The following is a 19,538-nucleotide window of genomic DNA, read 5'->3' as shown; positions in this document are numbered from 1 at the left end:
CCAGGAGTGGGATTTCTGGTTCATATGGCAACTCTATTTTTAGTTTTCTGAGGAACCTCCATACTGTTTCCATAATGGCTGCACCAATTTACATTCCCACCAACAGTTAAGAGGGTTCCCTATCTTTTCGAATTATAGTTTTGTCCAAGTATCCATAACATTTTAATAGGAATCAAATAAAGACGGTAGAATATAAGGAGGTGTGTACAAATTATTGTAAACATACTCAGAACTCTTCCAAATGTTTTTGGTGGGGTTTTTTGTATGTTTGTTTGTTTGCACAATGCCTCTCATCTTTAAGGGAAAATATTCTACATAGAACCTTTTTATTAAGTTCCACAGGAAAGATATTTAACAAATTCCTCTTTATGGGCCTTTAGAAACAAGGGTGGCTGGTCACCAGAAATTTAGAAACCAACACCTCCCCCCCCCAAAAAAATAGAGAGAGAGAGAAAGGGAGAGAGAAAATGAGAGAAAGGGGTTCATAAGCTTTCAACAAGATGCTGGAGAATGGAGTGGCTCCTGGCTCATTCCAAGTTTTGCATCAAATTTGGTTCTTAATTTATTCAGGCTGAGTCATCCAACCTTGCTTTTCTTTTTTTTTACAACTGTCTTGATATTTTTTTCCTGGTGATTTAATGGAACCATAAACGTACTTTGTGCTGACACTTGCATTTCCAGGGACCTAAATAAAGCAAGAGCAACCTATACAAACCCACCATTAACCTCTTTCAACACTGTCTGCTAAGAGGTTTGCCTGAGCTGGGTGCTGAATTCCTCAAACGAATACATCCAGAGGGTTCTGAAATGTAACTGGGGCGGCTTTGCCCCTTGGCTTTCATCTCTCTGTATTCTGTGTGCCTCCAAAATTCTGGCATCAGAATGTCAGAAGACATTATGAGCTCAGGGGAAAGAATATCACCTGGTTAATATTTTATAAGCCAGGCTCACACTCCGGGTGCTATCTGAGTGGGGGGTTCCCTGTTCGCAGGGCAGAGTGGAGGCAACTGAAAATGTCAAACGTGGATTTCTCATTCACAATGACGGTCTTCAAAAGAGTTTGAAGTTTCTGCATGCCCAAAGTAACTGGGTTTTTGAACAAGGGCTCCTCAGAACAACTGCCTGCAACAATGAAGAGTTGGGATTAGCTCATGGCATTTGGGGGTCCGCTGGGGTCTTTTTCTCCATCTGCTTCTTCTTTTTCTCTCTTGTAATTTGCACTCTGAAAACATCTAAGCTGATTATCAAATGTACCTGATTCTCCTGCTCTCTTTGTTTGAATTCCCTAAAAGCAAACCTGAAGCAAGGATCTGGGTGCAAGGAGTTTCTTTGGGAGGTGACCCTGGGAAGCCAGTGAGGGAAAGAGAGGGGAAGATGGTGGGAAGAGGGACCAACAGAGGGTGTGTAGATGAGCTGGTCGCTCCCTTACTGGGGCTCTGGGGGGCTGTTGCCCCCTGAGAGGAGGAGGCTGGGAGTTTATCCACCAACTCCCATCCCTCATCGGTGGGGGGTGGGGGGTGGGACCTCAGCCACGAGCACCTGGCCTGTCCAGCCTGCAGCTCCACCCCCAAGGCAGAGGACACGCCCCAGGCAAGCCCCTCGTTGGGGTCGGCAGATCCAGGCAGGGTGTGACAGCCTCTGACTCACCCCTGATGCCAAAGGCGAGCGGATGCAGCCCGATACCTCAAAGACACGACCCGACCCGTGTCCGTGAACCCCGATAGCTCACAGGTCTCAAGGCAAGGCTCTGAGGATCCAGGAGCCAAGCCCAGAGCCGGGGGGAGGCAGGCCCAGCCCCACAGAGGCTCTGAGCAAAGGGGCCGCCTTCTTGCGCTCCCTTAACCCCAGCTTGTCTCCTCTGTAGCCACTCTTACGGGTCCTAAGCGCTCATGGGCAGGAAGGTCCAGTCCCCACCCTGTGCCCGGCACGACATCCAGTGACTCAGGGCTCCCACAGGGGAGCAAAAGGAACTCTTCCTGAGAACGCCCTGGAGAGGTACTCAGGAATCGCAACAGAAGCAGAATTCTTCCTTACAGATTTGGGGGGAACATTTTGTTCATTCTGGCTGGCAATTTCAAAAGTTGGCTGATTTTCCTTTTCTATTGATAAATGGGCCGTACTCTCCGGAGACTTTCCTTTCCCGAGCTTTCTGAGCTGGGGAGGTCTGGAGCGCCATCTGGTGGCCGACCAATATCACTGCTCGTCTCTAGGTGTTCAGTCACAGGGTAGGGAGGCGATGTCCCAAATGCCCCCTGGATCCCGGGTCTCTTGTCTTCAAAAAAAGGCTAAAGTTAAGGTGCTGCAGAACCTCAGTCCAGAAAAAGACAGGAAAGTGGAGACGAGATGATAAAATGAGTCCTCTGAAGGGAAACAAGGAAAAAAATCATTGAGCATCTCTTCATCGGCCCGTGAGCCTTTTGGGTTTCTCTTCTACTCATACACTTTCTCATTTTTCCATGGAGGTTCCTGTCTTTTTCCTGTTAATTTGCACATGTTCTTGGTATGTCCCACATATTAGCCCCTGATCAGTTTTCATCAGCACAAGGATCTTCTCCCAAACTTTCACATGAGGCCATTAGTCCACCTGGACTCCACCTCTGTATGTCATGCCAGCTGGGGATCGAGTTTTATTTTTCTCCAACTAGTGAGCAAACATCCCCAATACCATCTATTTAATAATCCATCCCGTCCCTTTGATTTGTGGTGCCACCTTCATTGTATATTAAGTTCCCATACACATGTGGTTAGTCTCTGTGTAAATATAATTTAGAGGAAACTTTCTAGCAACTGTGAATCAGGAAGTGTAGCCATGCTCCTTCCTCTACTGGGCCTCTGTATGTGCTCTCCCTCTGCCCAGAACACCTGCCGCCTACGGCCCACCTGGCCACTACCTCTTCATCCTGCAACAAGCGGGTCCCCACGGCATCCTCCAACATCATTGCCCAGGCCAGTCCCCATCCACAGATAAAGATGCTGAATCTTCTCTTCCCAGCACTAATACTGTCAGTTATCACAAATTCTTGTGCCTGGTTCTTTGATCAGTATCATTCTCCGCAGGCAGACAACAGTGTCCACAAAGACAGGAGCCATGTCTGTTTACTCTCACCTCCGCACCCACAGCAGGGTCTGGCACACAGAGTATGCTGAAACCCTATTTGCTGAGTGACAGAAAGCAAGGAAGGAATAAAGAGAAGGAAGCGTCAGTGGATAAACCCATGATAATCAGTAGAGATTAGTCACTGAATAAAAGAATCGGTGGATGAATGGAGTTGAGGGATTAAGGGCATACAGATCTAAGTACCCAAAGCTGATGGAATTTCTACCAGGTATCTCCCCTTCTACCAGCACCGTCTCACCTTTGCTACTTTATCCCAGTCAAATTAGTTCCAAGGAGACCTGGGCCTTCCCATCACCCTCTTCCCCTCCCCAGCAAGGGCACACTGGGGATGTCCACCAGCAGTGAAGACAGGCAGGGGACCCCTTTGCATCAACACCCTAGGCCACTCCAGGTCAACGAGCATCACGGCCATCCAACCACTGTGTGTCACCTGGATGCTGGAAATAGAGCATGTGAATTCCCAGTGGCTCATCTTTTCCATTTACCCGTCAGAATCTCAAAATCTTGGGCCCCAAAGAGGGTCTAAAGTTCCCTGAGTCCGAACACCCACTGACACTTGCATGATGATAACAACAATAGCAGTAACAATAATAATAATAACATATCGTCTCTTCCAATGTGTCTGGCACGATGCAAAACGCTTTACTCACTTAACCCTCTTTACGGCCTTATCATACATTATTATATATTTTATAAAGAGAACATATTTATTATATATTATTATCCCTCTTTTACAGAGAATGAAACTGAACATGGGGCCACACAGCTAGTAAATTGTAAAACAATTCAGCACCCAGCGCAGCCTGGGTCCCTGCACTAAAACGCTTGAAGAGCTTCTCTCTCTTTTTTTTTTTTTAAATTAATTAATTTATTTATTTTTGGTTGCGTTGGGTCTTCGTGGCTGTGCGTGGGCTTTCTCTAGTTGCAGTGAGCGGGGGCTACTCTTTGTTGCAGTGAGCAGGCTTCTCACTGCGGTGGCTTCTCTTGTTGCAGAGCACGGGCTCTGGGCACGCAGGCTTCAGTAGCTGTGGCACGCAGGCTCAGTAGTCGTGGCGCACGGGTTTAGTTGCTCTGCGGCACGTGGGATCTTCCTGGACCAGGGCTCGAAACTGTGTCCCCTGCACTGGCGGGCAGATTTTTAACCACTGTGCCACCAGGGAAGTCCCGAACAGCTTCTCTTTTCCTGCTCTCCTGATGTAGCCTGGACCCAGCCTGGAACTGCACGCCTCCAGTGACGGGAAACTCACTCCCTCACAACAAAGTCTGTTCCGCCTTTGGACATGGGTAACTCTAGAAACTTCTTCCTTAAGATGAGCTCTCTCTTTGACTTCTGTTGCCTGTTTCCATGAGCACAGCTGTTACCACTTCTTCTAGCTAACACATGGCAAGGAGAGAGGAAAATTCCAATTAGTCTGGCTCCCAAAGAGTAAATGCTCTGTAACACGCAGACCAGTACATCTGGGCTGTCCCAAAGTCTTGGTGCTGTCTCAAAGCTTTAATAACTTCAAAACCTTTTTGAAAGTTTAATTACTTACATTTCCTTATCCACTTATTTGTATGTTTTGAAGAGAAAGCTTAATTTCCATTTTTTATTTTAAACATGCCTTTATTAAGGTAACTCTTTAAGACAACCTAATTCTTTTCTTAGTTTTAATTTTTAAATCAATGTTTGGCATCTTTAGCCAAAGGGACTGAGATAAAAAATCGAAATTGGAAGTGTATTATTCAAAATTCACAAAACCAAATAAATGGACAACCAATATAAATAATGAACACTTCAAATGATGTTTCTTGCAAACTTGTCAGATTTATACCTCTGAGAGTATGAAAAAGGCTCGAAATGCATCATGCCTTTTGGGAGATGCTGTCTCTTGCCTTCAGTCCCTTCCAGGACTCAGGAGTTGCAGCCAGGTGCCCACCATGTGCCGGTCCTGCTGGGGGGCGGGGATGCATCAGTGAGCCAGCAGACAAGACACCTGCCCTCACACAGCTTCGAGTCTAAAGGGAGACCCATACAAGGAGCAAACAAGCACGACAATATCAGATCATGATTGCTGGTTGCCGGGGCACGGCAAGGGACTTGAGGGCAGGTTCTACAGCATCACACCTGGGCTTCTGCAGAGCCCCTCAGAGCAGCCCCAGGCTGGCACCAGGCCAGGTGGCATTGGCCTTACCTGCCTTCCTCCGAAGGCAGAGCAGATAGACTTAGGCATCTGCTGACGAGCGCTCCTTTGAGCAAAGATTCTAAAAAGAGTTTGAAAACCACACTGTAGACCGTTATCAAAGTACCCTGAAATTTCTCTACCAGCGATGAATTGCTTCCACATATTTGGCCAATAAAACTCCTAACAGTCCAGTGAGTTTGTACATATTTTATCTGAGTTTTTAAATAAAGCAGTAAAAATCGCTTGTTGGCACAATGATTAACATATTTCCAGATCCTTAAGACCTAGACCAGCATGCATCGGCTCCTTAGCCTGCAGATGAATATTAGTGAACACAAAAGTGGCGATTATCGACACTGAGGTGTGGGGACAGATGTAGCACTTCCTGGTGTCCGTACAAGCTCACCTTTTGTAACAGGAGGAGAGGCAGAGGATTTAGCTCAAATCCCTGGGCTGTGCAGCCCCTAGAGCCCAGGGCTGCAAGCAAGCAGTGCAGCAGGCGTGAGGCTCAGGTTCTAAAAGGCAGGAGGGACTCACAGATTCACTGCTGGTCATGAATGCGGTGCTCAGGCCGGCGGGAGGGCAGGGGACAGAAATGCTTGATGTGCAGGCTCTCCTGCCATCACCTCGCCGCAGCCAGCAGAGCATTGTGCAAACGTGAGGATGCTGAGTCCTGGCTCCCTGGGCTTCCTGCTCCCCCTCTGCCTCTCACTCTCACTCTCTTGCCTTCCCATCTTTCTTGCTCTCTCTCTCCCCCCTCCCCGCCCCCCTAGACTATCCAGGGACAGAGTCCCTCCCTAAAAACCCTTGGGTCACCCTGAGCCTGGGTCTTGGCTGCTAATGGGGCAGTTGCCTGCAAAAATTAGTACTGTATCTCATTGAATTCATGCATGCCTCATTCCCTCCGAGCTTAATGAGATTCAAAGAATGCCGGGGGCCTGGCCCCTGAATGTGAATGAGAGCCCTGCTCCCAGCCCGTGGCCGCCCCTGCCTCCCTAGATGCTGAACAGTCAGAAGATTAATACACAACAGCTCTGATGTTCTGGGCGGCACAAAGGGAGCCAGGGCGGGATGAAGAGGGAGAGAGGCAGAGAGACAGGACCTGCAAAGAGACAGGGCAAAGGGCACCAGCTGGTGACAAAATGCAAGGTCGCCACTGTTTGGCACGTGGGACAGTCCGGGCGCACTTTGGCCAGAGTTGAACTTCTCCCTCTTTCCAGTGGAGGCAGGCTATTCAGTGCTGGTCATCTGGGCACCGGATGAGTTCAAGACCATCTGAGTTTCCTCCTTGCAGACAAGTGAATACCAGCCTCTCTGCGACATTTCCAGTCCACAAAGTGGACACGACATGTGAGAAGAAGCTGTGCTCTTCAGTTTATTGTGTAAGCTGTTGGCCACCTTTGTTAAACAGACTTTTTAAATGAGCAAAATATAGGTGGGCCAAAAGCGAAATGTGGAGTTTTAGATTTCCTATCCCTAATGAAATGAACCATAAAACTTAGCTTCTGGAAAGTTGAAACCAAAGACTATGCTTATGCTGTAGGAGCTTTCTCCCGGAGAAAGGATATTAACTAATAATTAGACTCGTTGGCAAAAACGGTGACCTGATTTATGAGTAGAGGATGGAAAGTCTGGACCTGTTATCTCTGCTAGGGAAAAATTCAACTAAATTAGGTAATAATATCATGCATTTATTCACCAAATATTTATAAAGCTTAAGATAAATTCCAAGCGCCATGCTGATGCCCAGGGACATAGAAGTACACAGAATAGACACGTGCCCTGTACACAAAGACCTTGCTGTCTGGTGGTAAATGAAACACACAAATAAACAATTGTAAGAGAAGGCTGACAGTGCAGTGCTAACAGAGGACCTGCAGAGCTGGACCCAGAAAGACTTCGGGGGAAAGGCTTACTGAACTCATAGGTTAGACAGGAGGAAGGTGAGCACTGGGGAACATTGCAGTGCAAGCGCAAGGGACGGGCCATGCGATGTGGGCGGGGGAAAGAGAACCTTAAGAGAAAAGACAATTTTGTGTCAATTTCATGGGCCCTGTAAGAGCCTGAATCTTCCTTCTTTATTTTTTTTTCTGGAAAAATGTTTATCTCAGAATTAACACAACATGCATGTAAAAGCATTAACTTTATACACCCAATGTCCCAATTACCTAAACAGTCATTCTCATGTCAGGTTGCACTTCAAAACCGCCTTAGACCAATACCTGCTTAGGCCCTGTGCGAATATTCAGAAACTCCAGGGACCAGGGAGAAGTGGCCCAGGCACAGTATTTAGGAAATGCTCTCCAAATGACCCTATAATTGGGAACTGCTTTAAGATGTACAAGCCTATTACCTGCAACTAGAAAAGAAAAATCAAGATGCGAAGGCAGTCCTATAACTTTATTTGACAATCAGCAGTTAGGTCTCATCCACCTGAACTGTCTGTAGATTTTGGGGTTTTTGTGGTTTTTTTTTAATTTAGTTTTGGCTGCGTTGGGTCTTTGTTGCTGGGCACAGGGTTTCTCTTGTTGTGGCAAGCGGGGGCTACTCTTCGTTGCAGTGTGTGGGCTTCTCATTGCGGTGGCTTCTCTTGTTGCGGAGCACAGGCTCTGGGCGCGCAGGCTTCAGTAGTTGTGGCGCACGGGCTTAGTTGCTCTGTGGCATGTGGGATCTTCCCGGACCAGGGCTCGAACCCGTGTCCCCTGCATTGGCAGGCGGATTCTTAACCACTGCGCCACCAGGGAAGTCCCTGTCTGTAGATTTTTGAAAGTGGTGACAGGTACATAGGTAACCAATGTATATAAATCTTCCTTCTTTAAGTTGGTGTGCACACCACATTAGGTGATGCTTGTGTAATAATGCTCTTTGACCACTGGGGACAAGTAAGAAGGGTCAGAAGCCAGGCTCTGACTATGTACAGCCCAGCCCTTTGTTTCAAAACTCCTGTGGATGGAAAGACTTAGGTCAGCTTCAGCAGCACTCTAGGTCCCTTGCTACGAAATAGTGTATCAGGCAGAGAACAATCTTGGCCCCAAACAGCAATGTTTTGAGGGTAATGATGAAGGAACAAATGCCCTTCCCATTGGCTGCTGCTGAGTGAACCCTGGACAGGCTTTTTCTAGACCCTTTCTAGAGCCCAAGGGTGATGTGAACCGTGGGTGCCACAGGCCTGGGCTCCTCCTGAGTCCCTGTACACACAGTCACACAATCAGAGAAAAGTTCCCAGGGAGAAGTCACTCCTACAAGGCATCAGAGTAGCCCAAACTTTACAAAGGTGGCCTAGGGGAGAAGGAGGAGGGGGTGTATCTTGCACCCCACTGCAAATATATTTTAGAATGACCCCTTCAACATTTCTGTCCCCCCCGCCAAAGCCCCTTCTCAGCTACGATGCAAATGAGAGTTCCTTCCCTGCCCCTCCCCCTTGCACTGTCCTGCCCCTCCCCCCTGCCCTCTAGAATTGTTCCTTAAATATCTAAGAGCAATCGCCACCCCACACTGTCATGCCCAGTAGCTTTATTTCTCCTCTGAAACGTGTCCCCCATCAACCCCCCAGTCCCTGGAAGCCAAGCTTCCCCTTAGAAACAGACCACATTAGGAATTCTAGCAACTTTTGCGAGGGGGATAAAATTGTCTCCAAATAGTTGCATAAGGAAAGGAGTGGGTGGGGTCCAAAGGGATGGAGTGGATCGGGCAGTGCACCTGCCTAATCCTCTGATCACACACACAGCGTGAGGCTGGATTCAGGACCGCCGGGCTGAGCCCAGGGCACCAGGAAGGCAGACCTCCAACGACACCCAGGACCCCAGCCCCCTACCCCACCTTGCCTCCTGTGAACCGGGGACCGGCACCCAGCGCTCCCCGGCCCTCACTGTCCACAGGGATCCGGATGCTGGACCAGCCCTTCATGACGGACATTATCGAGGCCTCTTCCATCAGCCACATGCCTCAGCTGATAGACATTTACAGCGCCAGTTGGGGCCCCACCGACAACGGGAAGACGGTGGACGGGCCCCGGGAGCTCACACTCCAGGCGATGGCGGACGGCGTGAACAAGGTAAGGTCGTTCCTGTGCCAGGAGGCCCTGGGCCACTCCTGGGGAGGAGGGGTAGGGGTGGGGGAGGGGGAGGGGAGGGGGGGGGTGAGGAGTGGGGGAGGGGCGGAGCGGAGGTGCCGCTTGAGCGCAGCGAGGGGCGGGGCGGCGGCGGAGGTGGGGCTGTTACCCTGTGCCTTAGCTCAGGTCTTTCGAGAAATGGACCCCAAATCGGGTTAGAGTTCCAGACTTATTGGAGGGGGCGCCTATGAAGGACAAAGGCGAGGGGGCGGGGGCCCTTCGGAGGGCGACGCTATCCTGGCCCCTGCGAAGGGAGGGGGGAAGGAGGGTCCCACAGGGAGCTGCACTAGCACCCCACCGTGCAGGCGTGGCTGGGAGCAGCCCTGGGAGCGGGGTCTCCGCGCAAACCGGGTGTCTTCAGAGCACAGCAGGGGAGTTGCGTCCAGATGTTCCCGTGGGGGAGTCAGCGCGCGTTTTCGTGGCTGCCCATCCCTGGGATTAGTCCGGGAATGGACAGAGCCAAGGAGCAGGGACCAAAGCAGCACCTCAAAGGGAGGCAGCCGGGAGCCGCGGGTCACTGTGCGGGTGAGCGGCCCGTGGGGAGCGGAAGGAGGTGGCCTCTGCGATCCCAGGGCAGAGTCCCCCTACAAACCACAGCCAGGCCAGAGTCTCCCTGGGTTCACGTCCCAGGTCCGCTGTTCAGGGTCTGAGTGTCTATCCGCAGTGACCTGACCTCACTGCGCCTCCGTTTTCCTGCCTGTAAAATGGTGATAACGGTGCATTTCTCCTGGGGTCGCTGTGAGGTGTGAGATAGACATGCAAGTGCTGGCCCTGGGAGGCCCCACAAACGGCTGGTGTTTGCCTGGGTCGTTAGGGACTCTCAACCAGCCGCCCCAGAACTTTGAGGCATAATGCACAGTGTTTCACTAGGCTTCTGGACCCTGTGGTCCAAGAATTCAGCTGGGAACGGTGGGGATGGCCTGTCCCCTGCTCCACAATTGCTGGGCCTCAGCTGGAAGGCTGGGGACTTGAATCTCCAGGCTGGTGTGTGCTTGCAGGCCCCTGCGAGGGGCTGAATTACTGGCCGTTGGTGCCACGGCACCGTCTCCTCGGGGCACTTAGTCACTTTGTCTTAGTCTTTTCCCAGGATTGGACTTTCCATCAGGTTGATGCGATGCCCTGTCCCTGCCCTCAACCCGTCTGAGACAGCCACAAAGATCCCTGACATTGGAATGGCACAGTGCAGTTTACGGGGGGGGGGGGGGGGGGGTGGTCACCAATAGGATGGCGGGGGAGGGGCAGGAGGTAGTGCTGCTACCCCATTTCAATGCCCAGACCCTTAGGAGTTTATAGGGTGAGACTTCTGACATACAGACAGCTATTTCCTTATTGCATTATTCGCGGTGTGGCTGGAGAGAGACGGTTGCACATCCAGGCCCGGGACCAGCTGACAGTGATAGCACATACCCAGGGGGACACCTGGCAGATGCCCCCCTTCCCCATCAGACACGGATTTTCACTGAGAAGCATTTTTTGACACCTGAGGCCAAAAGAGAGCCAGAGAGTAGGTGACATCTGGCCTCCGTCAGAATTGACAGTGCAGATGAGCTCAGTGCAGTGCATCCCCGGGCGAGTCCTGTCACTCTCCACGAGCTTCTGAACGGCTCCATCACATTTCAAGGCAGGGTACTTCTCTCTTTCCATCTGTAGCGTCCCCTGCTGCAACTAAAAAGGCTCTTTCAAGTGTGATTGTTCTGCAAAGCATGCCAAGTACGCCAAAACTTAAGAGAATAATGTGTTATGACTTATCTTCAGCTGACAGCATGTAAATATTTTACAAAGTGGAGTATGGTGAAACATACAGTTTCTCATTTGACTTTCCCCCAAGCTGTAGGAAGGATTCTTTCCTTATTTCAAGGTGAAATTTTTTTGGACAGTGTTATAGAATCGTGTGAGCAATGAGGTATTATACATGAGCAAAAAAGACTTCCTCTCAGTTATTTCAGCTGACTGGTCAGGTCTAAAGGAAAATGTACCCCTGAAAGGTGATCTCCACCTAAACAAAGGAGTCAGATAATTACCTGTTACACTAAAGAAATTCTTATGCTTGTCTTTGAATTTTAGCATCTTGCAGATAGGTTTTGTTTGACCAACACTGTAATGATAAAAGGGAAGAGGAAGAGGAAACAGAGGATAAGAGAACTTTCCAGGGATGTACCATCTGCCACAGACCCCACCACTGCCAATCGGATGACATCTGCTTCTCACATAAACATCACCTACCTGGCTCCTTAGGGATTTGAGTTTGCATCTCCTAAATTTTCTCAGTAAATACTTAACGGAGACAGCAAGCAGCTGGCATGAAGGAAGAGAAGAAGGAAACCTTTCCCCCATTTGTTTATTTCAATTTTTTTCTCTTTATAGTCTACGTGTTGAATTTACAGTTAAGACATTCTTCACATTACATATGGGAATAGGTGACAGACAGAGACCCCTGAATTATGATATATCCTGGAATTGACTTCTTAGTTCAGGATCCCCCAGAAGCAGACCCTGAGGTGAGGGTTGAGTTCAGGTCGTTGATTTGGGAGGTAAAGGGAGTGAATGGGGAGGTATAACAGGGAAGAAAGGGGCTATTAAAGGATTTGTTATCAAGTCAGCTACTACCGTCAACTGGAGCTTAATCCCACGGGGAAACTGGGAAACCATGCAGAACACACACTGAAGTTATCCCAGCTGGCGGCGCGGGAGCTGGCGGAAGAGTCAGTGGTTCAGGTTGTTCCCAAGGGGCGTAAATGTCCCAGCACTTTCAGCCGGGAGGGAGGTGTGCAGGGCAGCCTTCAGCCTCTGGGGAGAAATCCCTTACATGAAGAGACGCCTGTGCTGACATCTGGAAAGCCCCAGCGCACAAGAAACCACAAGCTCGAAGGAATACGGGCGACACCCACTACCATCTACCACAATCTCCAGAGTGCAATTTGGGCAAAGCCTAATCTGAACTTGGCGTCATCCCTCTCTGGGTAATAAAGGACCAATACGGCGATGTGTTTGCTGGTCAGAAAAGGATGTAGCCCTTACAAAGAGACTGATGGAGAACAAAGCCCAGCTGGTATGGGATACGGCATCTTACATCACTCTGACAACCAGAAGAGGAATTCAGAGACCACTAGAGGGTCTTGAAAGTGACAACTGACTCATGAACTTCTTTCCACATCTTAAGGAAATGCACCCAGGGCAACTCTGGCACGTTTTTGGCTGGCTCTGATGACTACACCCCAACCTCTTATTAATCACACCTCAGGGTTGCTACCAGAGGGAACATCTCAGGAATACTTAAAGACAAGGGAACAGAAAATCCTCTGAGGCACAGATGAGACAGAGCATTGATAGTTTATTTCCTGGGCGGGGGATGGGAGGTTGCAAAGGGCTCAAACACAGATCCCAGATCTTGGAGCTGGAATATATTGTGCTAGGAGTCACTTGCAAGACTGGCTCAAAAGCCACCATCCAGGAAGGGGGGCGGGGTGGGGGGAGGCTGCCCAGGGAGACAGTGATTAATCAGGGCGGGCGAGGAGGAGCCTGGCGCCCTGCTGAAATTTAATCAGCGCAGTGGGCCTGACACAGCGGCACAAGTGCCGGGGCCTCTGGCGGCAATGATGCCTCCTGCCAAGAAGCTCTCAGGACTCCTCCAGGAGCCCTGACTGATGCTCTGGAACCAAACGAAGGTACCCAGCTGCGCAGCGGATGCTGCTTCTCGGAATCTGCGGTTCGGCCTCCGAGACGCCTTTCGCGGTTACAGCCCCTCCTTTCATTTCTGAGAAGGCGAAACGGGGGGAGAAGCTGGCGGGTTTCTGGTGACCCTTCCTAAGAGCTGGCCAGCCCCAGGTGGGGTGGCCAACCATCCTGGTGGCTCGGGGCTTTCCCGGGTTCTGCGCTGAGAGCCCCACTTCCCAGGAAGCTACCCAATCCCGGGCAAACCGCGGCAGTTGTCACTCAAGCCTTCTTGATGGTGGTGACCCATCTGCGCCCAGGGAGAAACCCAACCACCAGGTTAAGGGACTGATGTGGATGTAAGCCTTCAACAACCCCCGTGACCTCAGAAAGGTTCATCACGGCGTGTTTGGATCCTGCTAGAAAGAGACAGGATGGCACAGGAGCCTTACCTCCGAGGTGGATATACGGCAGGACAGGTCAGGGGCAACCGCAGGTGTGGTGAAGCACGGGCTCAAGTGAAGGATTTAAGCAGAGGCTACGTAGTGCCACCCTCCGTTTGGCTTTCTTGGGGATCTGACACCCCACCCACTCCTGCTGAACTCCGTGGAACCCACGGGGGTGCGAGGCAGGTGCTGCGGTCCCCTGGCCCGGGGGCGGCTTCCTGCGCGTCACCGGCTGCCTCTCGCTGCGCCTCTGCCTGAGGACCTGCCGGCCCCACGGGAGGCGCTCCCAGTCCCAGGGCGCGCAGCCCGGACTGTGGGGCGGCCGATGGCGCGCTGTCCTGGGGGCAGGTTCTCGGGGGTCTCCAGAGGCTGGGGGGAGGCTCCTCATCAGCTCACACTTGGTTGGCCCTTCTCCCTCCCCCCACCCCTATGCCCATCTCATGCTCACTTGTGCCTCCTGAGATCGCCCCCCAAGTCCTGGTCTCAGCATCTGTTTTTGAAGGGGCATAACTTGGGACCAACCCCTTCTCCCTGTAGGCGTGACCAGCAGTTCTCTGAGAGTGAGCCCCCGCTCCCAGGAGGGGTCCACTCATCTGTCACCCTTGTTTAAGGCTCTGTGTGACTTCACCACTACCCCCAACATTCCAAGTACAGAAAAGAAGGGAATAAAGAATGAAAACATAAAACAGCTACACAGAAATATAATGCAATCACTGATATTGTGCCAGAGAGGGACTTTCTACATGTAAAAGAGGAAATATTTACTCCCCAAAAAAAGAGTAATAAATATTACTCATAAAACCTTTCAAAATTTCTACAACTCTGGTCATTGTTAAAGCTGATCAATGGATACAGGGAGATTCATTATACTATTCACTCTAGTTTTTGTGATGCTTAACGTTTTTCAAATTAAAAGGTTTTTATTCACACTAAAAAAAAAAGCAAAAAGCAATTCAGTAGATGGTTAAGTTGTCAAGAGTCAGAATATACATTTAGAGAAAAGTGAAAACAGCAACTGTTCTAATATTATACAAATGGTTACTTATGGCTTGGGATAAAATTTTCAGGGACTATATTATATTCCCTGAATATATATATTTCAGGGACTATATTAAAAAGAGAGAGCTTTTTTTTAATGCTGTATCCTTTTTTAATGTTATATCTATATAAACTAAATGGAACCAAACGTGATGAACTGTATCAGTCAGGAGAGGCTACATTATGCTGCAGTAACAAACCGCCCCCAAAGCTCAGGGGCTTGAAAGCACCAAGGTTTATTTCTCAATCAGCTGCTCAGCCATCATGGTCAGTAGAAGGCTCTGCTCACCACAGTCTCCTGGGGATCAGAGCCGATACCTGGAACATTGCTACTCACTGTGCAGAGGGAAAGAAAGAGCTCTGTACAGCTGGCACTGACCGGTAAATGGTTCAGCCGAGGAATGATACCATGTATCTGTCACTCCCACTCACAACTCACTGATTAAAACAGCTTACAAGACCCCACCCAAGCACAAGGGGGCATTATCATGGGCCTAGACAGTGGGCAGCTAGGAATATTTGACAATCAGCACCAACAACTACTACGAGCCCAGAAAAACTGCTAGGTGACCAGTGATCTTGTGAGGACAAACACACAAATGTCAAATGTGTTTGTGAATAGGTTGAATAAAATTGTTCCATGAACTGTGAGTACAGAAAAGCAGTGCTTATAAATCAATACATAGTTTTATATGGTATTTAAATATATATTTGTAAAAAATAATAGACATAAGTAATAAAGTGGAAATCTTTCTGCAAGTCAAAAGGCAAAATACAAAAGAAAAAAGTGGGTAAATAGATATATGCAATATAGATGACAAAAACTTGGTTAAGGTCTTTAATATAGAAAGAGCTCTAACAAATCAATAAAAAGGATATCATGAAAGAAACAAATAGGCACAGGACATTATCTTTGGGGGCTTGGTGCTTTACTAAGGTATTCATAAAGCAAGAATACTAATGAGCAGTAAAGGTATAAAAAGATAAGCTCAACTAATAGTGGAAAAAAATATATAACTCAAAACAGTGAGGTACCAGTTTTGTCCACCAAGCTGGAAAAACTATTTTTTTAATGATTCTAAATCTTGACCCAGATGGGCTGGATGTGGAGTTCTTGTGCACTGCTGGTGAAAATATAAATTATTAATAAGCTGTATAAAGAGCAGTAATATGGCACTATGGATCAAGAATCTTCATTCATTCCTTTTCACCCAAAATTCCCTATTTTAAAAACTCTGCTTGAAGAAATAAACAGAAATACAAAGACGTATATAAAATGATGTTCATTTCAGCACTTTAAAACCTAGAAACAGCCTTCCACGTATGTCTAAGAAAAAGAGTAAATAAATTATGGAATGGCTATTTAAGAAGACTAATAAAAACTTATAACGTAGAGTAATACTTAATTATGTGAGGAAATGTTAATAATGTAATGGTAAGTGAGAAATACATTGTAAGCAGGGCCACAGAGGTGGATATACTTTATGATCCCAATTTCATTCTTAAACCTGTTCTTATACTTTGCATTTATATATATAACTGGCAGGAATACACAAAATATCACCAGTGATTTTCTGTTCATGGACAATCACATAGGATTTTTATTTTCTTCTTCATGCTCTAGATTCCAGTTCTTCCACAGTGAATATGGTTTTCATTATAAAAATACAATGACTTTTTTAAAGTATGTCAACGTTGTATTAAGATGTCAAGGTGACTGGAAAATAAAAATGAGTGTAATTGAGTGTTTAGGAGATACACACTTTATCAGGCTGGCCTCACCAGTGTCTGCAGGCAGATACCACCACTGGTCCAGGGCCTGGGGAGGGGGTCATTAGTCTGGGTCACTAGGCACTGGGGAGGATGAAGGGACCGACACACTTTAGCCCCAAGTCTCTCAAAGCGGGATCTTCACCTCCTGGGCAGGTGATGTGCTGAGGGTACACAGAGCCACCGCACCAGCCTCAAGCTGGAGTTTTACCACAGCCGATGGTAAGCAATTTGTGCCGTTATTTTATATTATAAGCAAAATACAAAATTGGCAAGAACTTTTAAGAAATGTGAGTCTGTGAAAGGCTGCTTTAGGCTATGCTTTTAAAATCGGCAAGTTCCAACTCACTGCCCTTTGCCAACAGGTTAGAGCAAAGACTCAGCCTCAGCACTGTTGACACTTGGGCCAGATAATTCTTAGTTGGTGGCTGGTGGGGACAGGAGGCAGAGGGCTGCCCTATGCGTTATGAAAGTTTAGTAGCATTCCTGGCCTCCACCCACTGGATGCTAATAATACATACACCACACACATCCACCGACTAGATGCTGGTTGTGACCACCAAAAATGTCTCCAACGGTGCCAAATGCCCCCTGGTGCACAAAATCACCCCCTGGTTGACAACATCGGTGGTTAAATACCGCCAATAGTGCCTTGGCGAAAAATTCTCTTTTTGTGAAAACTTTTGAGAGACATTAATCCCGCTATACTCCAGAAGACGAAGACAAAGACAGAATTCAAAGTGGAATTGCACCACATATTTAATTTCATCTAAATGCACTTGACAAAAAAAAAAAAAAAAAAAAAAAGCAGGAGTGGCAGGAGAGGCAGAGAAGGCAATTCCATCGTCAACCGGAATAACATGGAGGGCAAGTGTGCCCACCAATCTCCACTGAGCATACGTTACAGAGTAAGGGCGGGAGACCCCCAGCAGGAAGCCCACCCCTGCGCAGTGCAGGCTCTGGGCCATCTACCCCCTCATCTCTGGGTGACCCTTCCACACCCCGTTTGGGGTTTTGCTCTTCTTTACCACTTGCTCCCTGGGTAAAATTCCCTCTGTTGAACTGCCCAGCATGGCAGTATCTCGATCAATGCAGTGTATCTGTCGGGATCAAGTTAAATTTGTAAGTTAACTTGGGGAAAACTGACATCTCTGTGATGCTGCCTTTCTATCCAAGAACATGACAGTGTTGATGTGTCTTTCCACCTGTGTCCCTCCATAGAATTTCAAAGTCCTATTTTTTTGTTTGTTTGTTTGTTGAATTTCTTCCTAAGTATTTTATCCTTCGTGTGGCTGGTATGAATTGTGCTGCTGCATAGGATTGCTGTGAGGATGCAGTGAGTTACTATGTAAAGTGCTCAGAGCGGTCCCTGGCACACAGTAAGTGCTGCAGAAGTGCTTGCTGCGATTATCATGTCATACCCTCCAATGGATGATTGCTTGAATGTGGGTCACAGTTGTTCTATCTTGGTTTCAGCCCAGCTGCTGTTCAGGTGAAGCTGGGGGGCAGAAGTGGATCTTGGGGTGTCATTTCAACAGGAAAGTGTGGCATGCTGATGACAGGCCCATCCCACAGCCAGCTCTCAGCCTCTTATAGATGCCCCTCCCCACTCATCTGCCCCCAGAACTAGGGTCTGCTCCTCAGTGGCCCGTCTTCCCCAGAAGCCAGGGACTATTTGGTGCTGATACCCAAGCATTAGAAGCAAGAATATAATTATTACTGCATGTAAACACACACACACACACACACGCACACATCTTAGGAAAATGAAGTTTAATGTTCCTAGCAATCAAAGTATTCTTGTGGGCAAGTCTTACATCCAAAACAAAACTAATGTTTGCTGCTTACTCTTCAGAAACACGCTGATAGTTATTCTCTGTGTATCGGTGAGCAAAGCCGCATAACAAACTTCCCCAAAACTCAGTAGTTTAAAATAACAACCATTTAAGTCTGATCATGGGTCTACAGGTCCGCCGACCTGGGCCATCCTTGGCTAATCTCAGGTGGCCTCACTCATGCATCTGTGGTCAGCTGTGGGCTGAGCTACAGACTTTCTGGTCTGAGGTATCCTCCCCTGTCTGGCAGCTGTTGGCTGTGACAGTGAACCTGACTGGACTGTCGGTCATCAACCAGCAGGCTAACTCGGGTTGGTTCCCATGGTGCTCTGAGGGAGAGCGGAAGTGGGTAGGGCTCCTTGAGACCAATGCTTGGAACAGCACCACTTCCCACCACATCCTGTTTGCCAAAGCAAGACAGGAGGCCAGCCCCGATTCAAGCAGTGAGAAACAGACCTCTCCTCTTGATGGGCAGGGCTGCAAATTATGCAGTAAAGGGGGCATGAATACAGAGAAAGCCTGACAACTTAGAGGCACAATCCATCTCCCTACACCAAACTGAGAACGCTTTTAGCACTGGTTTCCTTTTAGCGAAGGTTGCTTGTCTCACTAGCAGCCCACCTGTGGGCTGGTTCAGAGGAAGATTCTTCAGGTGGCAGCCTCACCCATTTACCCTGATTCACGTGTTTCACTTTCCGAGGGTGCCACTTCTTGACATTGAGCCCAAATCTGAGTCTGCTTGAGAGGGTGTCCCCTGCACCAGCTGTAAGGATGATGCATTTGTTTCCCTCTGTGTCCTGGTTTCTGAGAGCAGTTGCTCGTTTGGATAGAGTTTTCCAGGACAGATACACCAAGGTGCTGAAGACAGTTCTCAGCTAGTGGCTGAATCAACCTTTGTTGATGTATTGACTCAGTCAGTCACAGGCTAATTAACTCCAAGTCCTGTTAGAAGCAATCAGAATGTCACTTCTCATTGTCAGGAGGCAGAGAGACTTTGGCGGTGACCCAATCATCCTCTCTCCTCTGGCGTCGCTGCCCTTAAACCACTGAGTTAGGACCGAGGACCGCTGGTGGCCGCGCAGGGACAGACTTTCTCTGCCGTGATTTCTACTTGTGTCCTCGCCCTAGAGGGTTACCCAGCGTCCTGGCCAGGCTGGACACCTATTGCTCACCTGCCACACGGCATCCCTGCCCTCCTCACCGCCCACCCAGCCTGCGGGGCAAAGCAGGGTAGCCCGGCCCTCCTGCCCCTGGGGTCAGAAGGTAGGAAGCCAGAAGGAATGGCCACTTCAGGTTGTGGAGGCAGAGAGAATTCTCCTAGAAGACAGAGAACAGGAAAAGAAAAATAGAAGCACTAAGAAAGTGGTTTAAACAGAAAAGCAATGCAAACTGTAGGTACCTATA

The 19,538-nt window shown here is 48.7% G+C and overlaps 1 protein-coding gene across 2 annotated transcripts in view; it reads left to right on the top strand.

The window, feature by feature from the left end:
* The window catches only part of PCSK2 (proprotein convertase subtilisin/kexin type 2), a 208,468-nt gene that overhangs the window by 170,223 nt on the left and 18,707 nt on the right, over nt 1-19,538 (top strand). For both annotated transcript variants that reach the window (XM_068523829.1, XM_068523828.1), the window contains one exon: nt 9,162-9,337. In XM_068523829.1, the coding sequence (XP_068379930.1) occupies nt 9,162-9,337 (176 nt within the window). The remainder of the gene's footprint in view (nt 1-9,161; nt 9,338-19,538) is intronic.

This window comes from Eschrichtius robustus, chromosome 16 (assembly GCF_028021215.1).
Source record: "Eschrichtius robustus isolate mEscRob2 chromosome 16, mEscRob2.pri, whole genome shotgun sequence".
In the NCBI taxonomy this organism is placed as follows: Eukaryota; Metazoa; Chordata; class Mammalia; order Artiodactyla; family Eschrichtiidae; genus Eschrichtius; species Eschrichtius robustus.
The sequence above is the reverse complement of the archived record's forward strand: the minus strand, read 5'-3'. Positions and strand labels throughout refer to the sequence as shown.